This window comes from Chiloscyllium plagiosum, chromosome 42 (genome assembly GCF_004010195.1).
Source record: "Chiloscyllium plagiosum isolate BGI_BamShark_2017 chromosome 42, ASM401019v2, whole genome shotgun sequence".
In the NCBI taxonomy this organism is placed as follows: Eukaryota; Metazoa; Chordata; class Chondrichthyes; order Orectolobiformes; family Hemiscylliidae; genus Chiloscyllium; species Chiloscyllium plagiosum.
Window position 1 is genome coordinate 11,093,673 of NC_057751.1, and position 27,855 is coordinate 11,121,527.

Sequence of the window (27,855 nt, forward strand, 5' to 3'; positions counted from 1 at the left end):
AGGGTGTCTCCTGCTTGAGATTTTGACTGTAAGCCGGGCGAAGAAACACAGCATTGCGGTCAGAGTTCCCGTAATGAGGGCGGGGGATGGAGCATCTTTCATGGTGGTGTAGTAGTGGTCTAAAATATTCAGGCCCCTGGTGGGGCAGGTAACGTTCTGTTGGTACTTGGGCAACACCTTACTTAGATTAGCTTTATTGAAGTCACCAGTTACAATAAACAGGGCCTCAGGGTGTTCTGTCGCCAGAGTGTTAACGGTGGAGTACAGCACATCCAGAGCTTCCTCAACCTTTCCTTGTGGCGGTATGTACACAACAGTTAGTATAGCAGTGGTAAGTTCATGTGGTAGATAGAAGGGGCGGCATTTGATGGTAAGGAATTCAAGGTTTGGCTGCTCTCAGCCTTTAAACAGTTCCTAACCCAGTGTAGATTAGGATAATTAAATGCATTACTCTAGACTTGTTGCATCATCTCAAGAAGTTTCCTAAAATTTTGATCTGGCATATCTTTTGCAGCATTTGATGATCTACAAAATTGTGTAGTAGCATCTGGACTCTCCTAACTAACCAAATCAATTTTTTCCTCATTCTTTCAGTACTGTGATATTATCTTCAGTCAATACTGGAAATTGTTCTCATTGACTTCCCTCCCTCCAACACTTAGTACCTCACAAGATTTAGGCCTAGGCCCATTTCTGAGCCATGATTATTAAAATACGGTATTTCCTTGTGGGTTATATGCATCTGCTGGTCACTGACCTTAATTACCATACTAAGCATTTTTATGGAAAAGCCAATTTTGAATTCATTGCATTCCATTTATTTTTAATCTTTCATGGAGTGTGTGCATCACGGACAAGACCAGCGTTTATTGTCCTTCCCTTATGGCCCTTGAGAAAGTGTTAGTAGTCGCTTTCTTATGCTGGCACTGCTGTAGGTCAGTCGAAGATTATTTTTCACTCAAGTGAAATATGTCTTCACTTATACATACACACATACAACCAATGCTCAATATCAGAAATAAAAAAAAATCTTAGACAAACTCAGTAGATCTGGCAGCATCTGTAGAGAGAGAAACAGAGTCAAGTTCAGTGTCAATCTTCTTCAGAAGAAACCTGTGAAACCATGAGGGGAGGTGGGAGCAGATGTGTGGAACAAAACTTGCAGAGGAAATTCGAACCTGAGAATGGAAACCAAAGGCTGAGGAGAAAATGCATTTCTTGAATATGGTTGTTATAGACACTGCTGCTTTATGCAGTATATTGTCTGAAGCACAATCACTTGAGATGTACACACAACTGGAAAGTTCAGAAAGAAATAAAGGAGAAAGAAAACTTGGTATGAACAAAAGATTGTTTTTATACTGTTTGCAGAAAAGTATCAAATAATCTGAAACATGAATTAAGTAACTAAATTAACTCCAGCTATAAGCATTGCTTTTTAGATATGATTTATTGCAACTTCTCTGATTTACAGAAAGCTGTGATGCATAGATTTCCATTAAATCTACTGAAAGACCAGAAGGCAACACAAAAGTAGTTCAGTTATTTGAAGACGCACCACTAATCCACAAAAAGTAACATTACCTGGGACTACTTACAAGACAATTTACCATTGTTAATAAGCATTTTAAAAGATACACGACTGCAGCATCGAAGACAGTCATAATAGGGAAAAGCTATGATTGAAAAACAGATAAACCAGTTATATAAGGGCTATTATAATAGATTGTGAACACAAGAAACACAACATCGGACTTCACTCAGGTCCAAGTCCTGTTTGTTATGTTGGTCAAATTTGGAAATGAGGCTTGATCATAAATTTTGGACGAGAGAGAGGTACAAGTGCTAAAACAAGTGAAAAGGCAACCAACGAAAATTCTGCAAGTTATAAGCAGGTGAGACAACATGTGTGAAGTGAGAAACAGTTAATGCTTCAGTTGAATGAACTTCTGGAACAACGTTGTGATAGGGGGAAGGGATAAGTTAACTTTATGCACTTGGAGCAGCGAGCCTGGAGAAGAGGCCTTGCAACTGACTTTGGAACTAAGATTGACTATAAATCGTGAAAATAGCGTGGGCAGGTGTTGTATACTAATACGATGGTCAAAGAAATCAGAGACTCTTCGCTCTTGCCAATTCTTTCACGGAACTGCAAAAAGGATATTGGCCAGTTCGGAATGAACGCAAACAAACGTCCAGGGCCGAGAAAAATAAGTGTTGAAAGGCTCGCACACGGTTGAACCCAAACATACCGCTTTCCTCTTATAGTTTCAGAGACATTGGACATGTCCGTCCTTGACCTGGACCCCGTCGTCCAGGTGGCCCGGCAGCTCAGCTGGTCCCGCCCACCCTTTCCCCGCGTACCATTGGCCCGGAGGCCCATCAATCTGGGTTTCCGGCCTTGCCGTTGGTGCGTCCGGCCATCAATCGCAGTTGAGAGGCGGCGCTGCGAGCCAAGGCCGCTCGACGGTTTGACAGTTGGTGACCCCCCCGTGACCCCCTCCCACCCCACTCCATTGAAGAAGAACCGTTAAATCTCGAGGCCGGCGGTTACGGGGTGCCGCCGGCCGCGCTACGGTGGCGAGGCTGCTTCTGTAAAGGACCGATTCCCTCGACCCTACCCGACCTCACAAAACCCCCTCACCCGGGACCCCAAACTCCCCCCTCGCACCGGTGCAGTGGGAGGGAAAATGGGTGACACCGGCGCAACCCACGGACCCGGTGAGTGTGCGGCGGAACGACGATGGAGAAGCGACGAGCTGCGGCCTACGGAAGTGCACCCACCCCAACGCGCGGATAAAGGGGAAGCTTGGTGTTTCCATGGAAACGGGCCTGGCGGTGGGATGCTGCCCTTCCCCCATTCCCACTCATGCTGCTGCAGCTCTTCCAAGACAAGTACCAAATGACGCAATCTCTTGAGTGCAATACCACTTTCAGCATCACACTGCAGCCCTGGGCTTCCCCTCATCTGAGAGGACAACCAGTCAGTCAGGCAAATTGATGGTTCGGTTTGATGGTGCATCAAATTTTGGGTCAATGGTGCACTTCAGCTGCACCGTATCTAGTCTTAATGGAACGGATATGCAACTCCTGATCAGACTATTACCGAAGAGGTTACAACCGTACAACTACAAAAATAATTATTCAGGTCAGAAGGGGGCCATTGGGCCCATCTTGTCCATGCCAACCAAAGTCATAGAGTCATAGAGATGTACAGCATGGAAACAGACCCTTCAGTCCAACCCGTCCATGCCAACCAGATTTCCCAACCCAATCAGCCCCATCTGCCAGCACCCGGCCCATATCCCTCCAAACCCTTCCTATTCATAGACCCATCCAGATGGATTTTAAATGTTGCAATTGTACCAGCCACCATCACATCCTCTGGCAGCTCATTCCATACATGTACCACCCTCTGTGTGAAAAGGTTGCCCCTCAGGTCTCTTTTATATCTTTCCCCTCTCACCCTAAACCTATGCCCTCTAGTTCTGAACTCCCCCAACCCAGGGAAAAGACTTTGTCTATTTATCTTATCTATGCCCCTCATAATTTTGTAAACCTCTATAAGGTCACCCCTCAGATTTCCTTTCTGGTCCTGTCTTCCCACACACAGGCACCAAAGTCCTGCAGCTGACCAACCAGGTGCTTTTAAAAAAAGTGTGAGGGTCTTTGCCTTCAGCAGTAACTCAGGCAGCGAATTCCTGATACCCATCACTCCCTGCAGTTTTTCCTCACGTCTCGTCTTATCCTTCTGCCAGTAGCTTGCATCTCTGACCCCCTGGTTTTCAAACTCTCTGCCAAGAGAAATGGGTTCCTCCTGCCTTCTCTCTCTCTACACCTCACAATTTTGTCGACTTCCATCATGTCACCCCTCAGCTTTCTCTATCCAAGGAAACCAACCCCAAGCTCTCCAACCTCTCCTCATTGCAACACTTCTTCAGTTCAGGCAACATTCTACCAAGACTTCTTTGCACTTTCTCCAGAGCAATTCCATCCTTCCTGTAATATGGTGACCAGAACCGCACACAATACTCCAATTGTGGCCTCACTAGTATCTCATAATTTCATCATTATATCCCTACTATTGTATTCTGTACCTCTGCCAACAAATGAGTGCATTCTTTATGTCTTTTTTCCAATCTTATCTACCTGTACTGCTACATTTAGGGACCTGTGTATTTGCATACCAAGATCTCTCATTTCAACTTCACCTCTCAGTATATTACCTTTTATTGTATGTTCCCTTTTCCTGTTTGATCTCCCTAAATGCAATATCTCACACTTATAAGACCACAAGACATAGGAGCAGAAATTAGGCCATTGAGCCCATCAGGTCTGCTCCACCATTCAATCATGGCTGATGAGTTTCTCACCCCCATTCTCCCATTTTCTCCCCATAACCTTTGATCCGCATGACCACCAAGAACCTATCTATTTCCACCTTAAATACACTCAATCACTTCTGTGGCACTGAATTCTATAGATTCACCACTCTCTGATGAAAAAAAAGTTTCCTCTTATCTATGTTACAAAAGGTCTTCTGTTTACTCCAAGGCTGTGCCCTCAGGACCTCATCTCTTCTACCAATGGAAACATCTTCCATCTCTGTTCAGGTCATTAAGTATTCTGTAAGTTTCAATTAGATCCCCCTTAATCTTTCTAAACTCCTTCAAGTTGAACTCCATCTGCCACTTTCCTGCCCATCCATCAACCCATCTATATTATTTTGGAGCTTACAGATGTCCTCTGCACTATCCACAACATGGCCAATTTTTGTGTCTGCAAATTTCCAAATTGTGCCTCCCATGTTCAAGTCCAAATCATTAATGTACAAAACCAACAGCAGGAGTCCAAATACTGAGCCCTGTGGAACATCAAATGAAACAGCTTTCTGTTCACAAAGGCGGTCATCGACTATTACCCTTCGTTTCCTGTTACTAAGCCAATTTGGGAGCCAATTTGACACATTACCCTGTCCTCCATGGCATTTACGTTTTCTACCCTGTGGAACAATCTGCCCTGTGGGACATTGTGAAACAGCTTAGTAAAATCTTCAATGTAGACAACATCTACTGCACTCCCCTCTTTGATTCTTATCACTTTCTCAAATAATTCAATCAAATTTGAAAGGCATGACATTCCCTTAAGAAAACCATGTTGACTATCTGTGACTAGTCCATGCCTTTTTAAGTAAATGTTATTGTATTCCAGCGAGACTGTCCCAACTGACACAGTGCAGCTGAAGTGCACCATCAAACCAAGTCTTCAGACAGCCATTCAGTCTCCCAGTTGGCACAAGATTTAAATTCCTTGTCTCCAAACACCAGTGTGACTATGTCAGTGGTGCTGCCGAATGTATTTCTCGGTTGACTGGAATAGTCCTTGAGGTAAAAACAATGACTGCAGATGCTGAATAGTCCTTGATGCGGTGGCGTTCAGAAGAATACTTGATCTAACTGAAACTGAAAAGATTCTGTGAGGATCTGACCAGTTACAGGACTATGCTGGAGCAGTAGACAGTTAGGGGAAGGAATTTGAAGGCTCTCGTGGAGCTGAAATATAAAGATAAAGTCATGTATGGATTGACATTGATTAACATTTAAATTTGATGCTTGGTAAGATGTGGACAACAGACTGAGTGGTGAATGGCAGTGTTGCAAAAAGAGGTTTGTACAAGTTGTCTGTATTGAAAAAAATGTGGAAAGGAGCTTTAGCAGCTGATGGTTGAGGCGGAAATTAAGGCTGGCCATGTTGTGGAGTTGGAAAGCATCTGTATTTTGGAGGATGTTGTTCAGAATTGAAGCTTGGAATTGAGCACCATACCAAATGTAAGGATTCAGATTCAAGTTAGTGGAGTTTGTTGGGTGAGGACAAAGCCAATGGCTTCAGTTTTCCATATGTTTGAAATGAGTGGATGGCTGGCAAATGGTTTGAAATCCACACTACCCCACACCTTCATCAAACTGTCTTGTACACGGATCCAGTGTTTTTTTTTCAGCATCTGTACGAAAACTGTTGTACATGATGATCCTTGCCAGCATGAAATAGTTTGTTTCCCAACCTCAAAACAAAAGTGACTGATCATCAATTTTACTTTCTGACTCATTGTTCTTACCAGACAGCAACAAGCAAGACTTTTGGGCCCATCCTGTCTGTCTACCAGCTTTTTCCTAAGAATGCATGTCACCCTGTAGTTCATTCCCCTTCATTCTGCAGATATTGTAGCTCGTGTTGGCACCTTGTTCCAAATTTGTCTTTATGAGTTAAAACACATTAATGGTACCTTGTGTTGTGTGGAAAATCACCAGTCTCAGTGTCAGAATTGGGATTCAACGACAGAGTTTATAGTATAAAGAAACCGGAGCTCCGGTAAGAGAAAGATGCTCATCAGCACGGCTGTCAGCTGTGAGCCTCCTCTGACTCTCTGAGCATGTCATGATACTTTATACATTTTGTCGTACAATAGTTCGATATCGAGTCTTTGTTTGTTCAGCATGGTTTGTTTACAGAAAACATTACAAAATCATTGTCAGTTTCAGTGGTCATGATCATTCTTCCTGAGAAGGAAAATCGTTTTACATTACTGCAGATCTGAAGTACTAACACTTTTACACAAGCAGTCCCAGGTAGTTAATATTTCTACTGTAGTTGGTGGCTGGACTCAGACATTTCGGTGGGCAGTAGACATGACTGATGTGTATTCTGTCTTCCACCTGCCTTAAACTAATCACCAATGCTCTGTGTCTGTTGTGTCAGTATCCTGTTAGCCTCAGGCAGTATGTGTGTATACTTTTTTCCATGTAATGGCTCAGTGGCCATCTTGTGTGCTAAGTGACCAATTAATTTATGGCTTAGCAGCCAACTTGTTTCTGTGTCCCGTGTCAGCATGCCCTGTGTCAACTCCCACTTCAATTGTCATCAATAATGATGTGCTGATATGCTTAAACTAATCCCAATAATTGTTAGATGAGCAACTTTTTTATTTTTTAAAATACAACTGAAGTTTGGGAAGACAATTTATCTTGTTTCACAATTCAAGCAATCTTGTTTTGTCAGCTGTACACATGGCTGAAACCCATGCCAACAATGATTGTAACATTCTTGTGAGCCATATATTTGATAAATTGTATAAGTGAGCTTTGGAAGAACTTTGGACTTAACTGATTTGCTCAAGTTTAGTCATGGTTTCTTTATCAAGTCATGACAACTTCCTTTTCAGCAAAGTGATAACAGCAGTGAGAATGCACCACCTTGAAATTGAGATAGAATGTGTGTAATTCTCACACCTTTGTTTAAAAGTGGCTGCCAACATATTTTTTCAACATGGTGTGGAAATCAAATTATCGTTGAGGAATTCTTTGTGAAAGGAACAATAGCTTTGAAGTTGCACATAATTTTGAATTCAAGTTTTAGAAGTAAAGTGATGGAGTGACTGAAGTGAGGATTATGATTTTGAACCTGTAGCTTTAAAGCTAAAAAAAAATCAATTTTTTTCTTCATCTTTTCCCCATTTTGTTGTTATGTATCATATCATTAGCATGTGTAACCATTAAATGTTTTCATAACTCAGTTTTACATCTTTATTTGTTTTTTTTTCTGGTTCGCAATTGTTCTAATATGCAGTGTTTCTCTTGCAGATGATTTGATTTGGATTGTAATGGCGGAGTTCAGCATCAGCTATTATGTTCCTTGTTATGTGGATATTGTTTACTCTGCTGCACCAAAATATGTGTCATCTGTTGTGGGAAGACAGAATTAAACCCAGCACAATTCTTGCATTCCATTTTGAACCAGACTACTGTGGCATAATACATGCAAAAGGGAAGGAGAAAAAGTCTGTATCGGCAGCAGCTGGTGATTATACCTGGTCTCAGTTTGAGCAACAGTATTGGTTCTCCGGGGTGAGGGAGAGGAATGACAATCAAGTACCTGATGTAGGTCCGTACTGACCCCTGCTGGCTATGTATAAAATAAGCATTGAGTGAGGAAGCATGTAGACTGAGTAATGACCCCATTCATCATCAACATTCACTGTCTAAACTCAGCACACATTGATAACAAGTGCTCTATGACCTGAATGTTAAATCAGGAATTTGGTACAAGTGGGAATTTGGTGGAGAGGGAGAAGCATCAGCCTTTTATTATCTCTGCCATTGTGGTTTGGTTAGATATTCAGCATTTCTGTAAACAATATATCTCAAAAATGATGATGAATTTCACCAAAACGTGGCATGCAAATAACATATGCACAAAGGAATAACGGATTAGTTTTTGGTAAAGGGTCTGGATCCTGGATTTTTCTTAACTTTGTTAGTCAGGGTGAATTGACTTTTATTTTCAAAAATTGTGTGTTGTTTCATTTTGAATATTTTAAATGTTTGGACTACCGTAGCTGCATGTCACAGTTCATCACAGCTGTTATAACGGTTTCAGATCTGGTTGACAGATATTGGTTTATCTGAAGTCTCCTCAGTGAGGTGAAAGCTCCTCAGCAGAGATTTCTCTTTTTAGTTTTGTAGTTACAGAATTTCAACCCAGCAGGGAAAACCGTAAGTAGGAACTGTATTATTGTCCTAATACTTAGTTTACACAGTATGTGCTTTACTGAGTGCCCTGTTCACACACTCTTGTTCTCCCTCCAGTAGTTAGTAAGTGTGTGATTGGGACAAAGTTGTATTACTCTAACTAAATTAATAGCTAATTGACTCTAAATAAATAAGAATATCAAGACTTGGAACATTTTGCTTTCCATCCTTTCCACTCAACCTACCCCTCACTCACTTTGATGGTTTGCATTGCCAAAAATGATAGTATCCACTGGGCAGCATGAGTGTTCAAATGGTGATAAGTTGACATGCAAAAACAAAAAATAAGTTAATGATTAATTGGTGGGATAGCCTTTTGTTTGCTATAACACTTCCAGATATTAATAATAAAAAGATCTGGAGGGGTCTCCTTTGGTGCAGTGGTAGTGTCCCTACCTTGAAGCCAGGATACCATCTCTTGCAGAGGTGTATACCAACATTGGTGAATAAGTGCATTAGAAAATCTTCCCAGGACTGGTCATGTCCCATGACAGTAGTGTGTGAAAATCTGTGAAATTCATGGCAATACAGACAACTGTATCTACAGCAACTGACTGCAGCTTGAGCAACTGAGGCTCAGAATTGTTGAGCTTGAGTGTCAGTTTTATACACTGCAGAACATCAGGGAGAGGAAGCATGACATGGACATTCTATTCCAGGAGGTATTTGAGTTAACCAAATGTCAGGGATGGAAGAGTGTGACAGTGAATCAGGGAACAATGGGTATCCATTGAGTCATAATGGAGGAGTCTCAACAACAGATTGTTCCCAAAAGGTTTGAGGTTCTTGCTAACTTTTCCAGATGAGAACATGGACTGCAAGGTGAATGAGCAAACAGACCGTTTGTGGGCAAGCAGAAAGCAACGTGCAGTGACCATCAACAGTATATCAGGGGAATAAACACCATTCTGCACAGGAGAATGCAGAAGCTCCAAAGGTTTGGTGCTTGGCCAATGTTAAAGTTTAGGATATCTCCTTGTGACTGGAGATTCAAGTGGAATGGGGGCGATGAGGATTCAGTTGTCAGGATCCATATTGAACCAAGGTAAGAGGTAGAATTGGAAATAATTTTAAATGTGCCAGTCCAAATTAAAATGCACAAGCTCAGTGGTAGTAATCCCTTACTGTTACTTGAGCCAGGCACCAATTGGCATTGTATGAAGCCGATTCGAAAAATAAATGCATGGCTGAAAGAATGGCATAGGCACTTGAATTCATTCTACTCGAGCATAAGCACTTGAGAAAATAGGAACTACTTTGTTGGAATTTATTCCACTTAAACTGGGCTCGGATCGCTGTTCCAGTGAATTATAACTTGGACCATGGATGAAGTTTTAAACTAACTCAGGTGAGGGGAGGGTTCAGACAACAGTGTACCAATGTTGTAATGCCAAGCAAAGTAAGAAAGCATCAAGAGTTTATCACCCGAGAAATTGAGTTATCTGTGACGTTCTTGAATATACAACCTTCTTTCATTTCTCCATTTGTTCCGGCTGTGCTTTCTTGACAGAGAAACAAAATTCTTGATACAAAATGTTCCTGCTTTATGCTCAATGTTTGCTGTCTTTTTTATGTCACAGCAGTTTTTAACTTTAAGGTTATTAACTGATTCCAGGAGTTCCAAAATATCCATTTAACATTGTGTTTTGCTTTGTTCTTATTTGCCACAGACTTCCAGTTCTGTGGTCTTCATGGACAAAGACCTTTCCCTCAGTGCACCTGCTTAGAAATTCCTTTTCTAACCTCACAGTTAGATTTAAGCTGCTCCACTGTGAAACCCAGCCTGCATCCCCGCCTACCCTGTGACCCACTTCTCTCCAGTTCTCCTGTCCATTCTCTGTTGTTAGCTTTGAAGTCCCTGTTTTATGTTAAGACCATTTTAGCTCTTGCTCCCTTTCTGATGCCTGAAGTGCTTGTCCCATCTAGTGACAGAAGCTGGTGGTGCACATAGTCCATGGCTTTGGCAGCCTACATTGACCAATATCTGTCACTAGATGGAGCTGATTCAATCTGAAATTAAATAGGTAATTTTCAACAGTTATTTACAATGTTTTCATTTATATTGCGTTTCTTAAAAGGCAAATTTTTAAAGACTTGTTTTCATTCTTCATGTTCGCTGTTAGAAACATACAGCATTTCAATGCCAAGTTTAAGGCTTTTTGCAGAGAAAATTGCTGTACACTTGTTTTGTGTATTTGGTGATTTGTTTAATTTTGCAAGTTATTTCATATGTGAATAAAAAACAAAGAACAGTACAGTATAGGAACAGGCCCTTCAGCCCTCCAAGCCTGTGCCGACACATTTTGTCCTTCTATACCAAAAGTGTCTTTACTTAGAGGATCTGAATTCCTCTCTGCCCTTCCTATTCATATATTTCTCCAGGTGCTCCTTGCATGCTGCTCTTGTGTCTGCTTCCACCCCCTCCTCTAGCAGCACATTCCAGACACTTACCAACTTTTGTGTGAAAAATGTGCTTTGCACTTCTCTTTTAAACTTCACCCCTCACACCTTGAACTTGTGCCCCCTGATAATTGACCTGTCCATCTTGGGGAAAAGCCTCATACTTTCCGCTGTATCCATGCTATTCACAATCATAAAAACATCTATGAGATTGCCCCTTAACCTCCTGCATTCCAGTGAAAACAAACCCAGTCTATCCAACCTTTTGTCAATGCTAAGATCCCCCCATACCAGGCAACATCTTGGTAAATCTTTTCTGTACCCTCTCCAAAGCATCTACATCCTTCTGTTCATGTGGTGACCAGAACTGTTCGCAATATTCCAAGTGTGCCCTAACTATAGTTCTATAAAAACTGCAACATAACTTGTTGAACTTATTCAACGCCCCTTTCAAAGAAGGCATGCATGCCATTAGCATTTTTACTACCTTATCTTCCTGCACTGTCACCTTCAGTCGTCTGTGGACCTGCATACCCAGATCCGTCTGCATATCAGTACTCCGAAGGGTTCTGTCATTCACTGTATAATTTCAACCCGCACTTCACCTTCCAAAATGCATCACCTCACATTTGTCTCCAACTGATTAAACTCCAACTGATCTGTATGGTTTGACAATCCTCACAATACATAACTCCACCAATCATTGTATCATCTGCAAACTTAATAATTAGACTTAATAATTTTCATCCAAATCATTTCTGTATATCATGAACAACAGAGGTCCCAGCACTGATCCCTGTGGAACACCACTTGTCACAGCCCTTCATTCTGAAAAGCATCCTATACCCATACCCTCTGTCTCCTATGACTAAGCCAGTTCTGTATCGATGTTGCCAGCTCACCCCAATAACACCTTTTAGACTAGTTTGCCATGAGGGACCTTGTCAAAGGACTTACTGAAGTCCACGAAGACAACATCACTGCTTTTCCTTCATCAATCATCTTCAACACCTCCTCAAAAAACTTGATCAAGTTAGTGATGCACGACCTCCCCTGCACAAAACCATGCTGTCTATCACTACTAAGTCCATTGCTTCTAAATGCGTATAGATCTTGTCCCTGAGAAACTTTTTCAATAACTTCCCTATCACCGACATGAGACTCACATGCCTGTAATTTCCTGGATTATCCCTGCTACCCTTCTTAAACAATGGGACAACATTGGCTATTCTACAGTCCTCTGGGACCTCATGTGTAGCCAAAGAAAATACAAAGATGTCTGTCAATGCTCCAGCAATTTGTTCTCTTGCCTCACTCAACATTCTGGGATAGATCCTCTAAGGACCCGGGGACCTATCTACCCTATACTTCTTAAGACACACAACACCTCTTCCTTTTGAAGGAACTTGGCTTAGAAACGTGACCCTCCCTTCCCTGAGAAATATGTAATCCTACACATTTACACTCTAGTATTTCAACCTATGCATTATTTGCAACATTTAAGGTGGCTGAGTAAGCAACTGAACAGCAGGGGTCCCAGCTTTTGCCTGTTTCCTTGTTTTCTTTCTTCTTGTACTTACCTCCTGTGAAGAGCTCGGTTGCAGCAAGCCCAGCGCAGACTCATGACAGGAGATTCCACTAAGATGGCGGCAGAGGAGTTGGCAGAGAGGTAAGCTTGGGACCCAGTATCGGCATCGACGGTTGCTATGTCAGTGGAGGCAAAGTCAGTGATGTAGGCCCAGTGGTGAAAGATGGTACCTGAGGATCAGCAACTACAACATTGGTTGTGTTTAGCACTGGCATTGGCGGAATGGACATCATGGCGATGTTGGCGGAGATGGCAGCATCTGCGGGGTGTCTGAATTAGAGATGTTGGGCTTCAGCTGCTGTAATGCAGTAGGCCCGATTGGGTACTGCTGGAATGGACTGTGATGCTAGGGCAATGCCCGGAACCCGAAGTGGCGAACCCCACCCCCACCCGGTTCTTCTGTGGAACACAAGAAGGAAGATGACTGTTTTTAACTTATACTTAAGTCCTATTTTTAATTTCAATTTTGTATCTGAATATCTTCTGAAAGTCAAAATGGTGCTGGATCATATTGTATTTTTAACAAAAAAAAAGTGAAAAATGTAAGTGACAATAAATCATTCATTCAATTTTCTGGGCAGAAAAAAATATCCACAAGAACATAATTCTCGTTGGTATTATATGATGTTCAGGAATTCAACCTTAAACTTTACATGGGAACTTAGTCTATATCCCTGATGGATAGATTTTGAGCAATGCTTTACATTTTGAGGTGACATATTTTAACGTATTGCCAACAATTTCTGTGTGAATGGAATCTTTGCACAAGAATTGTGTTGATGATCTGAGCCAGCAAGAAATGTATATTCTATTTATTGACCAAGTGCTAACAGAAAATTATTTTTAAAATTTATGATGTTTTCCATTTGAAAACAGAATTATCGCTGAAATGCTTCTGCATTTTCTGTTCTTATGACATTTTCTGCCAAATCCCTGTTCTCATCCTGAAGCTATTAACTCCATCCTTAGCACTGTTCAGTGCTTGTTCTCATACAGGTCATGGCTGGACGATAATCAGGAATACCCAATAGCCAAGTTTCCTCTGCTTACCATCACAATGATCAAAGTCTTGCTAGCTTCGCTGTTGTGAACCAGCAATTGATCCAAGTTCATTCCTGACTATGGTTTCAAAATCATGAACTACCATCTGATTTGTTGAATTTAACACTGCCTCAATGACGTGTATTGTCAAGATGTTAATTTTTGTAAATAGCTGCATTACTGTACTCTTATCATTTAGGAATACATGCTGTACTTACTGAGGAAATGGCTTATTTCAGCCCAAGTTTACTTACCTCTGTTGCCAAATCAAGGTAAGATAATGAATCCTTGTTTTTATGAAAAAAAGAGAAAATGTTAGCTTGGAAACCTTGTGAATCAGTTGGATTCTAATGAGATAAATGATCAATATCAGATCCAGGAGATTGCCTAGATTTATACTCTAAAATAAGATTGATAATCCCTTGTCTGGAGTGATGTGTAGGTTAGATTAGGTGAGGGTGACAGTTTTCCTTCCCTTAGAGACATTCATAAACTATAAGGGTTTTTATGACAATCTGAAGTTGTTACACAGTTGCCTTTAAGGCATGCAATAGAATTCACATTTGACAATTGGATTCAAACTTATGTTCCAGAACATTAATCTGAAATTCTTGATTATTAGTCCCATGACATTACTACTTTACCACCATTTCCCCTAAAATGTGAATTCTAGCAGACTTGTCAATAATTGTTTGGATTTCTTACTCAGTGCGGTCATTCCCTGGCTGTAAGATGGCATGAACATTAATTCCTGAATGTCAGTCTTGTTGCAAGTTGGCATTGGTTACCTCATTATTAGCAGAATTGTGAATGGAGCTGGACACCATGGAATTGTCAGCTAACTGTTTGCACTTATGTAGGAAAATCATGGGTGAAACACCAGTATGTGATTGGACCAAAGAGATTTTCCACAGTTGGTTCATTGGGATTTAGAGGCGATTGAGCAGGAGGTACCACAGACCCTGGTCCTGCCTGACAGATCCAATGTACTCGATACCTGTGAGGACAAGGAGAAAGTTAATAGCAAGTACAGTGACAGTGCACCATGGCTCCGAAGGCTGTCTCAGTTGGTCATGACAGGGTACAGGTAGGGAAAACAATAGGATTGGAACTTCCCAAGAATAATTAAGGTGATAGCTAGCCTTCTCTGCAGCCAAGAATCCTGAAGGATGTGTCACCTACCTTGCATCAGAGTGAGGGACATCACACAGTAGCTGGACACAAATTTGGAAATGGCAGGGATAAGTGCAGTTCTTGTGGTCTATCATGGAACGATAAAGTAAGTAGGAGGATTGAGCCGGTTCTGTGCAGAGTATCAAGACTTAGACTCCAGATTAAAAACCTGGAGCGTTATTTCCAGATTCACATGTAATTTGATGTAGGAGCATGCAGATCAAGAGAATTAAGGTGTGGCTAAAGAGCTGAAGTGTGAATGAGGAATTTCTTTTCACTGACTTTTGGCAGCAGTTGAAACAGGAAGGAGCTGGACCAGTGGTATTGGCTCCCGTGAACCAGGATGGGACTTGTGTTCTGGCAGAAAAAGGCTTTCAAGGAGTAAGGCAGCAGGAAGAATCTGTCATCATTAGATTAGATTAGGTTAGATTACTTACAGTGTGGAAACAGCCCTTCGGCCCAACAAGTCCACACCGAACCGCCGAAGCGCAACCCACCCAGACCCATTCCCCTACATTTACCCCTGCACCTAACACTACGGGCAATTTAGCATGGCCAATTCACCTGACCTGCACATTTTTGGACTGTGGGAGGAAACCGGAGCACCTGGAGTAAACCGGTGGGAATTGAACCTGGGTCTCTGGCGCTGTGAGGCAGCAGTGCTAGCCACCGTGCCGCCCATCAGTTAAATTATAAACAAAGGAGAACAGGAGAACACAGGAAAGAATTAATGGATTCTGATGGAAGAAAAATATTACATTTCAAGAATGGGTGTCAAAAAACAGTTCAACGTAGATTTAGAGAAAATGCGACTAAAAACAAATTAAATGTCTGAACAGCAATGTATAGTATCCATAATACAATAGAATGGGGCAGTGGTGACGTCGCCCTTCCTCTCAGTCACAAGACCTGGGTCAAGTCCTATCTGCTCCAGTAAATGTATTTCAAAGAACCAGGCTTAATGAACATTACAGAAACTTGTTAACAGAAATATCATGATTGGGTCTTAAACACTGCAGGATACAAGATATTTTGGAACATGGAATAGCTGCTCTTATTCAGAATAACAATGGTGGCTGCGAAAAAGGATGCAGCAATCAGCATGACAGTAATTGGATTCATATTGGACCCAGATCAAAGATCACAGTTTTAGGTGTAGTACAGAAACATAATGGGAGATAGTGAAAGAAATACATAGACAATTTAGAAAGTTATGTAAACGTCATCAAACAATAATCATGGGTGATTTCAATTATCCTTATATTAACTAGACAGAAGATTTAAGCAAAGGAGACAAGATAATGGCATATCCATTGTGTGTCCAGAACTACTGCCTCACCCAATCTATCACAACCCAGCAAGGAAAGTTTGACTATTGGGTCTGGTTACTGAGTATGAACCAGAATAATTTAGTTAAGTATGGGAGCATTTGTCCATGATATAATTCACTCAATGACAAAAATATCTTTTTAAAAAAACAAATTTTCACATTGGAGACAAGCTGAGTTTGAGGGGCTGGGATGAGAACTTAAGAAAATAATATGGGCAACGCGCTTGGCAAACAGCAATGCAAAGCAACAATGGGGGAGGGGGCACTCCAAACAGGATAAACATATGCTAAATGCTAAACACCAAGAACATACATTTATCATTTGTATGGTTCCATAGATGAATAAAGTCAGAAAGGAACAACTGAGGTTTAGGGAAGAAGCAGGCATCAAGTGCACAGGGAGCAAAAAAAATGCACATTGATAGAAAATGTGAAAAGTTTACAAGAGAAGTAAAAGAAAAGTGGAAAAAATGGAAAAGAAACGAGGAACAATAAAACTGTGAAATATTTTACAACACATCAATGAGCAAAAGGAGTATGTGATGGTAATGAGACCATTAAGGAATAGTCTGGATTATTCCACAGATAATGACAGACAGATAGCAGAAATGTTTTACATGTTTGGCGTCATTGTTTGCCAGGGATAGAACAGGAAACATGACATTAATGCTGAGACAAGTAATTAAGTCAGTTAATTTAAAAAAAATAAGAATGCAGTGAACTCAAAGGAGGCAAGAGGCTTTAGTCTACATGGATGGCATCCAGATATTTAAATGAATTAAAGAAAGAGATAACATAGATATTACTATCCATATTTAATAATAGTAAATATATAATTCCACAGAACTAGCAGATAGCTAATGCAATTCCTTTATTTTTGTTAAGGGAAACAGTATGTGCAGGCAAGTTAAGAACAAAAAAAACCCCCAAGAACTGCAAATGCTAGAAATCAAACAAAAACAGAAATTGCTGGAAAAACGTAGCAGGTCTGGCAGCATTTGTGAAGAGAAAACAGTGTTAATGTTTTGGGGTCATTGACCCTTCTTCAATACGATCGTTCCAAACCTGTCCTTCAGTTCCGAAGAAGGGTCAATGGACCCAAAGCATTAACTCCTCTTTCTCTCCACAATTACAAACCAGTCAGTTAAACATTGATTGGAAGAAAAATAAATGAAACCCGAAGAAAGATAAGTAGAGGAGAACACATGTAAGTGGGAAATATAACAATGAATAGTCTATACTGACAAACCTTATTTAATTTTGTTAAGAAGGTAGGGTAGGATACAGTGGATGTGCTTAATTTGCAATTTCAAAACGTTTCAATAATTTGCCTCAGAATCAACTGAGGAATGAGATCAGAAAACATGGAGTTGGGAATAAGTTTATGCTGTGGATTGCTTGCTGGTTTCAAAGCTGAAAGCAGAGCTCTGGGACTAAATGGCACTTATTAGTAGGAGTAAAATTGGTGTCTCACAAAGCTGGGACTGAGGCTGTTCACTTTTCACAGAAGCGATTTGGACGTTGGAATCAAAATGAAATTTCTAATTTTGTGCATTGCACAAAGTGGGAAGATATTAGACATAACAAGTGTTCTCCAAGTACATAATAAAATATTTTTCTGTGTTGAAATGTCACTGTTAGTAATATACATTTCAAAATATAATGCTTTTTATTTAAAAACAGAGGAATGTGCTGTTTCACACATAGCAATTTATGGGCTTCAGTTGTGGTTCTCCAGGTCCATGATTTTCATTCAAACAGACTATATCCCAGAGATAAAAGACTTGGGAGGACCTGGCCTCTTCTCTCCTGCAGTTTACCACACTCTCCTTTCATACCTAAGTGCAAATACCACCTGTCGGTTCGGTTTCTTAAAGTGAATAAAGATTCTTCCGACAAAAATGAACATACACCAAAGTCTGAGACAGAAGAATCACTTTCCCGAACAACTGAAAAAGTTGTTGTGAAGCCAACCTGGAAGCAGAAAATTATAAGTGAACTGAAACATTACTACAACGGATTCCGATTACTTTGGATTGACACAAAGGTGGCAGTGAGGATCCTGTCAAGGTTATTTGTTGGACATCGGCTTACCCGGAGAGAGAGGCGAAGGGTAGGTAGGATTTTACAGCTGCAATTCATTTCAAAACATTTTACCTGTTTATTTGTGGTAAAATTCGGGTTTTCTAAGTATCCTTTTCCTTCCTCTCCTGTTCTGAAGTACTGAGTATCTTCCCTTGAAGACTGCACCAGCATGGTCATTGTGCACATATCAGGTGAGAGAATAGCAAGTCCTGCCCTTGCAGTAATACTCATGCATTTTGTCTTGTGTAAATTCTTCCAGCTTATACGAACATGTGTTGACCTCTTCCGCCTACTTCCATTCATGATCTTTCTGATTGTGCCATTTCTGGAATTTCTGCTGCCAGTTGTTCTGAAATTGTTTCCAGGGATGCTGCCATCTACATTTGAGACAAAAATGTCAAAGGTTGGTGGGATTATTTCTGTACAAGTTTTCAGTTTGATGAAATACTTTTATCATCCAAAAGCCTGCGCAGTGCCACCAGCTAAGGATGGGCCAGCTGCTCAAAGTGACAAAATGAAAGGTGCCATTTGGGGAGAATGAGTAACTGAGAGAAGACTGGAGCAGAAAGTGGAAGAGATAGCACGCAAAAGGGTGATGCCACACAAAACTTTACCGCTCTCAAATGCCAGGTAGTAAGAATCGGCTGAGGAATACTGTCTCTCTGATTAAATTCCTTCCACTAAAGTAATTTTGGTTCAGCCAATCTCCACATAGCAAAAAAGCAGGTGAACTATCGAGCATAATGCAGTCCAACTGAAAAAAATGCTGGCTGACAAGTGCCATTTCAGACATGTCAGGCTTCCCTGTTCAAAGAAAATTTACAATGTTGATTAGTCTTGTACCTAATAATATTTAAGAATATGCCGAGCAGGTGTTCAACATTACAGACAGTTAGAATATTCATTCAAAGCTGCATTTTTTATTCGTTCTGAAAAGTTGCAAATAAAAGCACTTTGATCATGATGCCAGATGTCTTATAAACTACAGTTCCATAATTGAGGTAAAATACATGCAAGAACTTCATCTCATTGGATTTGATCATTTCTTTTTCTAGGAAGAAAATCAGAGAAATACCTTGGCAGCAAAACTTGAAGTTGCAAAATTTCTCCAAGAAACTATTGCAGAAATGGCTAAAAGAAATAAAGCAAAGGGTGGAGAGGCTACCAAACAGTTTTCTTCCTATGTACAGAAGGTTTGCTTCAAACATTCATGCATATCTCATATTGTGAAACAGCTGCCACATAATTCCATAAAAAGGCTGGTTTGACCATTAGAAATGACCTTGTACTGTACACTTTCTAATAGCTGGCTGAATGGAGGCATGAGCAGAGGGTTGTCTTTGTCCTAGGGGATGCTCAAAAATTCAATTGTTTAAATGCTGATCTTAAAGGGGAGAGAAAGAAAGCACATGAATTTTTTTTTGTTTTAGCATTTTGAAGGCTTGGCTCAAGTAACCCCAAACACCAACCCCTGAAGCATTCTACTTACTCTGCTCCAGTCTGAGAAACAAATATTCACACATCATTTGAAAATTCATCAGAACTATAAGACCATAGAGATCGGTACCTCAAGCCTGCTCTGCCATTCACTTGATCATGGCTGATCTGACATTGCACACATCCATTTTCCTGTACTTTCCCCGTAACCCTCGATTGCCCTATTGATGGAGAATCTATCTTTCTCAGCTTTAAATATACACCAGGACACTGGCCACACAGCTCTGTGTGGCAAGGAGTTCCAAATACTCAGTACTCTGAGAGAAGAAATTCCTCCTCAGTCCAGTCTTAAATTGGTTCCCCTTCATTCTGTGACTATTCCTTCTGGTCCCATGAGGGGAAACGTACTTTCAGCATTTATCCTGTCAAGTCCCTTAAAAATCCTATGTGTTTCAATCAGATCATCTCACATTTTTCAAACCTCCAGGAGCAGCAGTAAGAAATTCAGCCCCTTGTGCCTATTTCATATGATGATGAGTGATCTCCTCTATGCCTCAAGCCCACTTTCCTATCCACTTCCATAACCTTTAACCCATTATAAATTAAAAATCTATCATCTTGTTTAACGTATTCATTGTCCCGATGTCCATCACTCTGGATTTTAAAGATCTATGACCTTTCGACAGAAGTAATTCCTCTTCATCTCTATTTTAAATCTGACATCGCTCAGCCTAAATCTATGACCTATCATTCATGATTCCCAACAAGGAGAAACATCAACTCGCGCCCCCTGCTTTGTCAGTCCAGTTTAGCATCTCATGTGCATAACCTTCATTGGTTTTATTTTTGTCATTTCATGTCACCTGACTAGTTATCTGGAACCCCAAACTCATTGTCTGGGACATGGGTTCAAATCCTGCTATGGCAGATTGTGAAATCTGAAAAAAACTCTGGGTATAAACATCTGGCCTAATGGCAACCATTGTCAAGGAACTCATCAAGTTTACAAGTGTCATTTAGGGAATGGAATCTGCCATCCTTGCCTTGTCCAGCCAACATGTGACTCCAGACTCTCAAACTCTTCACTGCCCTCTGGGTAATTAGGTTTAAGCAGTAAATGTTGGTGAAGCCAGTGACATGTACAGAACCATGAATTAATAAAAATGACTGATGAATTGAGGAGACTTTAAGGCAGGTGTATCTTTGAACAGCTGAATAAACTTTTTCTTTGGCAAAATTATTTTTCAAATCTCTTGTCCAATTCGGATTGTATCTATCTGTTCAACAAAGCAAAAATTGCCATTCTTTGCCAAGTCATTGATTGGGTTTTAAGATTTTCATGATATCGTTGTTCTACACATGATCAAAAACATTTAAAATTATCAGAAGAACAATAATCATGTTGGTTGCAGCTGCTATTTATAGTAAATCCATAATGTAGTGTCATTGGTACTTCTGTTTTATGACTGGTCTTTATTGCTGTGCAGGCATATGACACAATAAGGTACATTTATGAGAACAATTTGGCAGATGTGCACAGCATGAGGTTTCTATAACAGTTGCTCTAACATCTGCTGCAGAGAGCAGATTTTTCTAGTACAAAGTAACAAACTTGATAAACAATTGTAAAATGGACCAAAACACTTCCATTGATTTGAACAAGATATTTAAATAATTCACGCAAGTTCTTCGTCCCTGACTCAGGTTGGGAGTGGATTTAATTTTGAACCATACTTATTTGTAATATTTGACCTTATTAGTCCACTATATTTGGAAATTTGTTGAAATGTGCGCATTTAAAAAAAATAGACATTGCCCTCATTTGCTCCTCATCCAGCACAAACTAATTTCAGGACAGTTCAAATGCTATTGTCAGGCAATTGTCTCAAATTCCATTTTGGTTTGTGTTTAAAAATGCACTTTAAATTCTACAAAATGTTAATTTTTCAGACAACGTTTGAACAATGAAAACCCAATTTATTACTTTGACTACATATCAAATCAATTGGAATTAACTTACATTTTATAAAAGGGAATAGTGAAATTTATGAAGCTGAATATTTGATTACCTGTCCAAATTTTCAAGGTCCGTCGCTCAGGAGAAAGTCCAAGCACGCAGGACATCGTGCGTTTCTCCAAGCACTTCGAAGATGAGTTGACACTGGAGCACCTGACCCGTCCTCAGCTGGTGGCCCTGTGCAGGCTTTTGGAACTCCAACCTTTTGGCACAAACAACCTGCTTCGCTTCCAGCTTCAAATGGAACTGAGGTCCATAAAAGCAGATGATGAAGTAAGTATAAAATTAAAAACATTATTGTATAGTTATGAAAGCAAAGATTATAGCTTTCTAGCAAGCTACTATCCACGATTTAAAACAAAAGTTGAACTTGCAGCTTTAAGACAGTTAACACTTCTATAATTTTAACGAAAATGTTGACCCCGATTTATTATAAGAACTGAATCACAAAGCAGTTGAATCCTCTGTGTAAAATAATTTTTTTGTGATGTTCAGTAATTGGTCATCCCTATTGTGTCTATAAATTACAGATGATCGCTGAAGAAGGATGTGAATTTTTGACTGTGTCAGAACTGCAGGCAGCATGCAGAGCAAGGGGAATGAGATCATTAGGATTGACAGAGAAACAGCTCCAAGATCAGCTCAAACAGGTGATGGATATGGTAGAATTGTGCACTATTGCAATGTCTTTGTGTCAACAAAATGCAAATGAAACAAGTAAAGCCATTTATAACATATTAAAGTAGTTATACTCGAAAACTCCCAACTATTTTACCTGGATACAACCTCTTAATATTGCTTATCAGCCAAGGTCCATCGGATTTAGCAAATGGGAGTAACTCAGGCCAGAAACTAATTGGGGCCATTTTCATACTTCCCTTGATGTGATACACAACATTGCCTTTCCAGGTGCAATGCTTTTCACACATTGTGACCACATCATCCCTATATAAATCAATATGAAGATCTAGGTACAGGTGGGATATAACCTTGTCATACATGTCATTGGAAGGCCAAATGGATTTCTGTTTACAAGCATTAGAATATGTTCTCCAGCACAAATATTTACAGTGTACCATATGAAGTACAATTTCTCAAAAGAAGCAGTAAGAACACAATTTCTTTTTTGATTCCTCTTAATTGCAGATCTGATGTTTAGTTTCTCCACATAAAAGTACAACTTGACAAATAAATCAACTCCTTTTTCTGCAGTGGCTTCAGTTGCATCTGAAAGAAAACGTACCTCCATCATTGCTACTGTTGTCTCGTGCTATGTACCTGACTGATATCAAACCAAAAACTGTTGTACAGAAAGTGCCAAAAATTGAGGTGATCTTTCTTCTTGCATGAATTTCTTTCCAAGGTTGTATTAGTATTTAAGTTGAACTTGTTGTAAATAGCAGATCAGTGAAGGCAACAACCACAGCAAATGCTGGGGAGATTCAGCAGATCTGGCACCATCTTGAGAGACAGAAATTTAGTTAATGGACTTGAAATCTGCTGTGTTTCTCCGGCAGTGTTTGAATCTGTTTCAGATTTCCAATTTCTGCAGGATTTTCCTTATATTCCAGTGAAGGCAAATAGGATGCACAAAGATAATGCAACATGTTGCAAGATTCCAGCTATTCATTTAAACATTTTCAATAGGCACTGTTCTTTATTCATTGAGGGGATGTGGACTTTGCTAGCTGGGCGGTATTTATTGCCCAGCCCCCAAGCTGCTCTTTGGAAGTTGATGGTGAGCTGCCTTCTTGAATTGCTGTTGCCTCCTTTGTGTAAGTACATGAACAGTGTTGTTGCAGGGAGAGAGTTGCAGCAATATGGCCAAATAACTCAGAAGGAAAGGATATATGGGTTCTGCCGATTGGAAGTACCAGCTGTGCTATAAGATTAGATTACTTACAGTGTGGAAACAGGCCCTTCAGCCCAACAAGTCCACACCGCCCCGCCGAAGCGCAACCCACCCATACCCCTACATTTACCCCTTACCTAACACTACGGGCAATTTAGCATGGCCAATTCACCTGACCTGCACATCTTTGGACTGTGGGAGGAAACCGGAGCACCCGGAGGAAACCCACGCAGACACGGGGAGAACGTGCAAACTCCACACACTCAGTCGCCTGAGGCGGGAATTGAACCCGGTCTCTAGCGCTGTGAGGCAGCAGTGCTAACCACTGTGCCACCGTGCCGCCCAACGCATATGACTGTTCTTAATATGGGTCCCAAATATAAATTTACCCAGAGTCAAGGTGAGACTTGGAAAATAATCAGGCAAGTCACTTTAAGCACCTGGCACATCTGTTCAAATCCACCTGAGGTTGCTTTCAGTGGGGCCTTTAAGTAGATTTTTCAATTCTGGCAGGATAACTGAGGTTTGAGAGGTCAAGAATAGGAGTTATCATTTTTCTACAAGGAATGTCAGTAGTTTGCAGATGCATATTTAGTGAACACCTAGTTAAATACAATTCAACAAGATGCAATCAGTTTAATACTACGTATATCTGTTATGGACTTTACATTCCAGCTGGGCATTACTGGTACCCTGAAGAAAGAACCAGAGGAACAACCCAAGGGAAAAACCACCACTGAACCGTCAACCCCGCCATCTTCAGATTCATTGTCTGACTTGACACCAACATTGAAAAACGTGAAGGTATGAATGTGACTTATTGAGTTTGATCAGCATTCATCTCTGCTCAGTTTGTTGATGACAAAGAACACTTTTGAAGACAAGATCCAAGACAGATTGGGCACGGTCAGGAGACATTGGGTGCCCAGATAATACTGCAACTCTGAGCTGGGCAAGACTGGATGCCTCAGCTCCTACACTTTATCCAAGCAAAAGGAGAAGCAGAGATTGGGGCACTCTCTTATCTCCTGCTCTCATCTGAAACAGAAATTACATGGTACATGACACAATGGGTACTGAGCTCCTTCCCTTGCTCTGAGCTGCAGAAGATTGGGGGTGGAGGCAGCTGCTCCTGCTGCTCTGAGCCAGGGAGTGGGCACATGGCATAAGATGGTGGGCATTTAACTCCTGCTCTAAGTTGTCCTAGGCACGGACTGGAGGCCTGTGTGAATCTGTTGAGATAGTGGCAGCAAGGTTACATCTCCAAGTTGCTGGAGTTTGCTGCCTCCTCGGTGAGCAGAAGTTCACAAACATCCAGAGTTTATTCTCTTGAATCTCATTGTGACTGGCTTCTGGCCACAGTTCTGCTCCTTTGGTTAGAGACAAAAAGCCTGCAGATGCTAGAATCAAGGGTTGACAACAGGGGACTGGAAGAGCACAGCAAGCCAGGCAGCATCAGGAAGTGGGGACGTTGATGTCTTGAGCCAAAACATTGACTTGACCACCTCCTGATGCTGTCCAGCTTGCTGTGTTCTTCCAACCTCCTGCTACAGTTCTGCTCCTGGCTGACTTTATCCAATGTCTTTTCTAATCTCTGCCATTTCTCAGTCTACAGATGGAGAAGAGGCCCAAAAAACTAAGGCCTCTGCAAATGGTTCAGGATGAACAAAGTCAGAAAAACTGGAGAAAGGGACGACCTCCTCATGCCAGAGTATTTGTCATCTCAGTTGATCCATATTAGGACAACTCCACCAAATGGACACTTTTGAGGACTTTTGATACTATTGTCGCTGTTGATGCTTCTATAATGTACTGAGGGTGCAAACACTTTGCAGATGGCTTGGTAATAAGCACACAAAAGCTGCAACCAAAGAGCACACATTTGAACAAGGAAAGGTAATGTGATTAAGACAAGATTCTATATGTAGACTACAGGTTTGTCTTATTTGCTGCAGGACAGTGATGCTGGGGTGTAACTAGGGAAAGCTTCTTCTTCAATGCACAGTCACACCCTGTGCAAAACAGTGTGAATATTTTGCAATATAGTTATGGCACTAGTACAGGGAAAAACACAAACCTGCACAGACAGTGCAGCTTCGTGTTGATTTTTTCCTGTGATCTCTGATGTGATTATATTTATAGCAGTAATAGCAGATACCAACCAAAGTGATCAGCACAGGACCACACTAACTGTACACTGGTGTATCCCACCATGGCACGTGGCATGATCGAGGTGCTGATAAAATACTGACAAGAATAAAACCAACTGGGACTATACAGGAGCTTTATGCTGAGACTAAAAAGATAACACTTTTAACTTAATTACCTGGTGTTTGTTGATATTTGAACAAAGCACAGCACATGTCATTTCTTCACCCTTGCAGAAGTCCACAGTTTTCTTAATCCACCACTGAAGACATCACCATATTTTATAACACTGCCTATCATGTTTTAAATCAGTTGCTCTCGTTTTGTGACTTTCCCAAGCAGCACAAACATCTGCTTCCCCCCTTCCAGATGCTGTTGGGTGCAGAGAGAATTGGCCCTGGAGTAATCCAAGCAACTGTTTATTCCCCATGCTCCGATGACGACAAAGAGAAAAGGACAAACATCTTTAAGAAAATGCCAACATATTGTTGTGGTCTTTTGAAAGATGTGCAATTGAAATGGGTGGACTCAAACCTATTCAGCTGCAACACTGGAGATCCAAAGGTCCATGGAGAAACTGAGCATCCTTCCATCACAGAGTGAAGATGAAGCATCGGACACTCAGCTTTTGGAGGGGTCAACTCGATTAGTTATTTTGTTCATGCCTTTCGTTATGTCAATGATCAGAATTGCAGTTCTCAAATGCAATCACGCAGTCACTGAAGATAGTGAAACAAATTTCTATCAATACCTAAACTTACTGTTTGAATTCTGGCCATTTATTCTTGTTTCCATGTCTTTTCAAAAAAATAAAATGGTGACCTGATTACTGCTGAGTCACATGGTCAGCACATAATGTCATCTGGTGAAATCTGGCAAAAAGACATTAAAATCTTTAGAATAATCCATTCCACTGTCTTCCGAAGCAGACAAAAAAAAAATGAAGAAATATTGTTAGTCCACCATGAGGTCCTGAGCTGGAACAACCTTCAGTGAATGGCATTCTGTAGAATACAATAAAAGCAGTCAATGGCTTTCAGCACAGATGACCCAAAATTAAAGTTGGAACCCCATCCTGAAGTCAGAGCCTTTGTGCTTGGTTAGCTGTTGGTCAGACAGAGAGAACTATCAAATATCCACAAGGGTGAAGGACACAGAAACAGGTTCTGTTTACACATCACCTGAATCACAACTTCATCTCTGACCATTTAAAAACTATCTCAGCTCCAAAAGCAGGACGAGAAAGAATATTATAACATAATGCCTGAAACCTGACCACCTCTGACCATTTAAACAGACGTAGGTTGCCGACTCCTTGACAACTGTGCTGCCAGAGGTCAAGAATTATGGGTTGTCAGCAGGAAGATGGAGATTCAACCACAGTACAATGATCATGATCTGACTGAATAGTGGAGCAGGCCCGATAAACTAAAATGGCCAAACCTTGCTCCAAAGTCCCATAATCTTGTTTTCCTATGTAAGGAGAACGGTCAGTCACTGCACATTTGTTTTCAAGATCCAGGTAAACCTAATGACTGAAAGGAGGAGATGACAGAGCTAAAGACAAAGGGAAATTTCTTCAGCTTTTTGGAAGGCCCCACAGGAATATTTCAGATTAATTTCCTACACTGTCTCACCATCCCCACCACCAAATGTCTTTCGTAAAGGCCATCCTGGGCCTGGGAGCAGAACCCATCCCCATATCACTAGGAAAGCACAGCAGGTCAGGCAACATCCGAGGTGCAGAAGAATCGAAGTTTCGGGCATAAACCCGAATGAATCCCGAGGAAGGGCTTATGCCCGAAAAGTCAATTCTACTGCTCCTTGGATGCTGCCTGATCTGTTGTGCTTTCTCAGCAACACACTGTCGACTCTGATCTCCAACATCTGCCGTCCTCACTTTCTCCCATATCATCAGGATCAAGTTCAAACTCTGAGGGCCCCTTGTAAGAATTGGAAGCTGACTCCTCGGCAAGAATCTACAGGGCAAAAATCAGGTAGGTAAAAACAATGAGGTAAAAACAATGACTGCAGATGCTGGAAACCAGATTCTGGATTAGTGGTGCTGGAAGAGGCAGCATCCAAGGAGCAGCGAAATCGACGTTTCGGGCAAAAGCCCTTCATCAGGAATAAAGGCAGTGAGCCTGGAGCGTGGAGAGATAAGCTAGAGGAGGGTGGGGGTGGGGAGAAAGTAGCATA

The 27,855-nt window shown here is 41.0% G+C and overlaps 1 protein-coding gene and 1 long non-coding RNA gene across 7 annotated transcripts; one reads left to right on the forward strand and one right to left on the reverse strand.

Annotated features, from left to right (window-relative positions):
* Positions 1-1,502: 1,502 nt before the first annotated feature.
* On the forward strand, positions 1,503-26,580 carry letm2 (leucine zipper-EF-hand containing transmembrane protein 2). Of its 6 annotated transcripts, XR_006309919.1 has the most exons (12): positions 1,503-2,721; positions 7,638-7,938; positions 13,814-13,886; positions 17,801-18,230; positions 18,462-18,605; positions 19,258-19,395; positions 21,726-21,929; positions 22,187-22,306; positions 22,869-22,985; positions 24,184-24,312; positions 25,117-25,404; positions 26,026-26,580. XR_006309919.1 is itself a non-coding variant. In XM_043681454.1 (11 exons), exons 2-11 carry the CDS (start codon positions 7,683-7,685, stop codon positions 25,171-25,173), a joined length of 1,668 nt encoding a protein of 555 aa, XP_043537389.1. In that variant the 5' UTR covers positions 1,503-2,721; positions 7,638-7,682; the 3' UTR covers positions 25,174-26,580. The 6 variants fall into 6 exon arrangements, 5 of the variants coding, with proteins under 5 accessions (XP_043537389.1, XP_043537390.1, XP_043537391.1 ...); XM_043681454.1 differs by having other exon boundaries at positions 25,117-26,580; XM_043681455.1 differs by having other exon boundaries at positions 1,503-1,895; positions 25,117-26,580.
* LOC122543123 lies at positions 13,896-21,820 on the reverse strand. Its single transcript, XR_006309920.1, has 3 exons — positions 21,709-21,820; positions 18,275-18,579; positions 13,896-14,611 (listed from the first exon to the last, which is right to left on the reverse strand). It is a non-coding gene; the product is annotated as an uncharacterized LOC122543123 (long non-coding RNA).
* Positions 26,581-27,855: the final 1,275 nt, after the last annotated feature.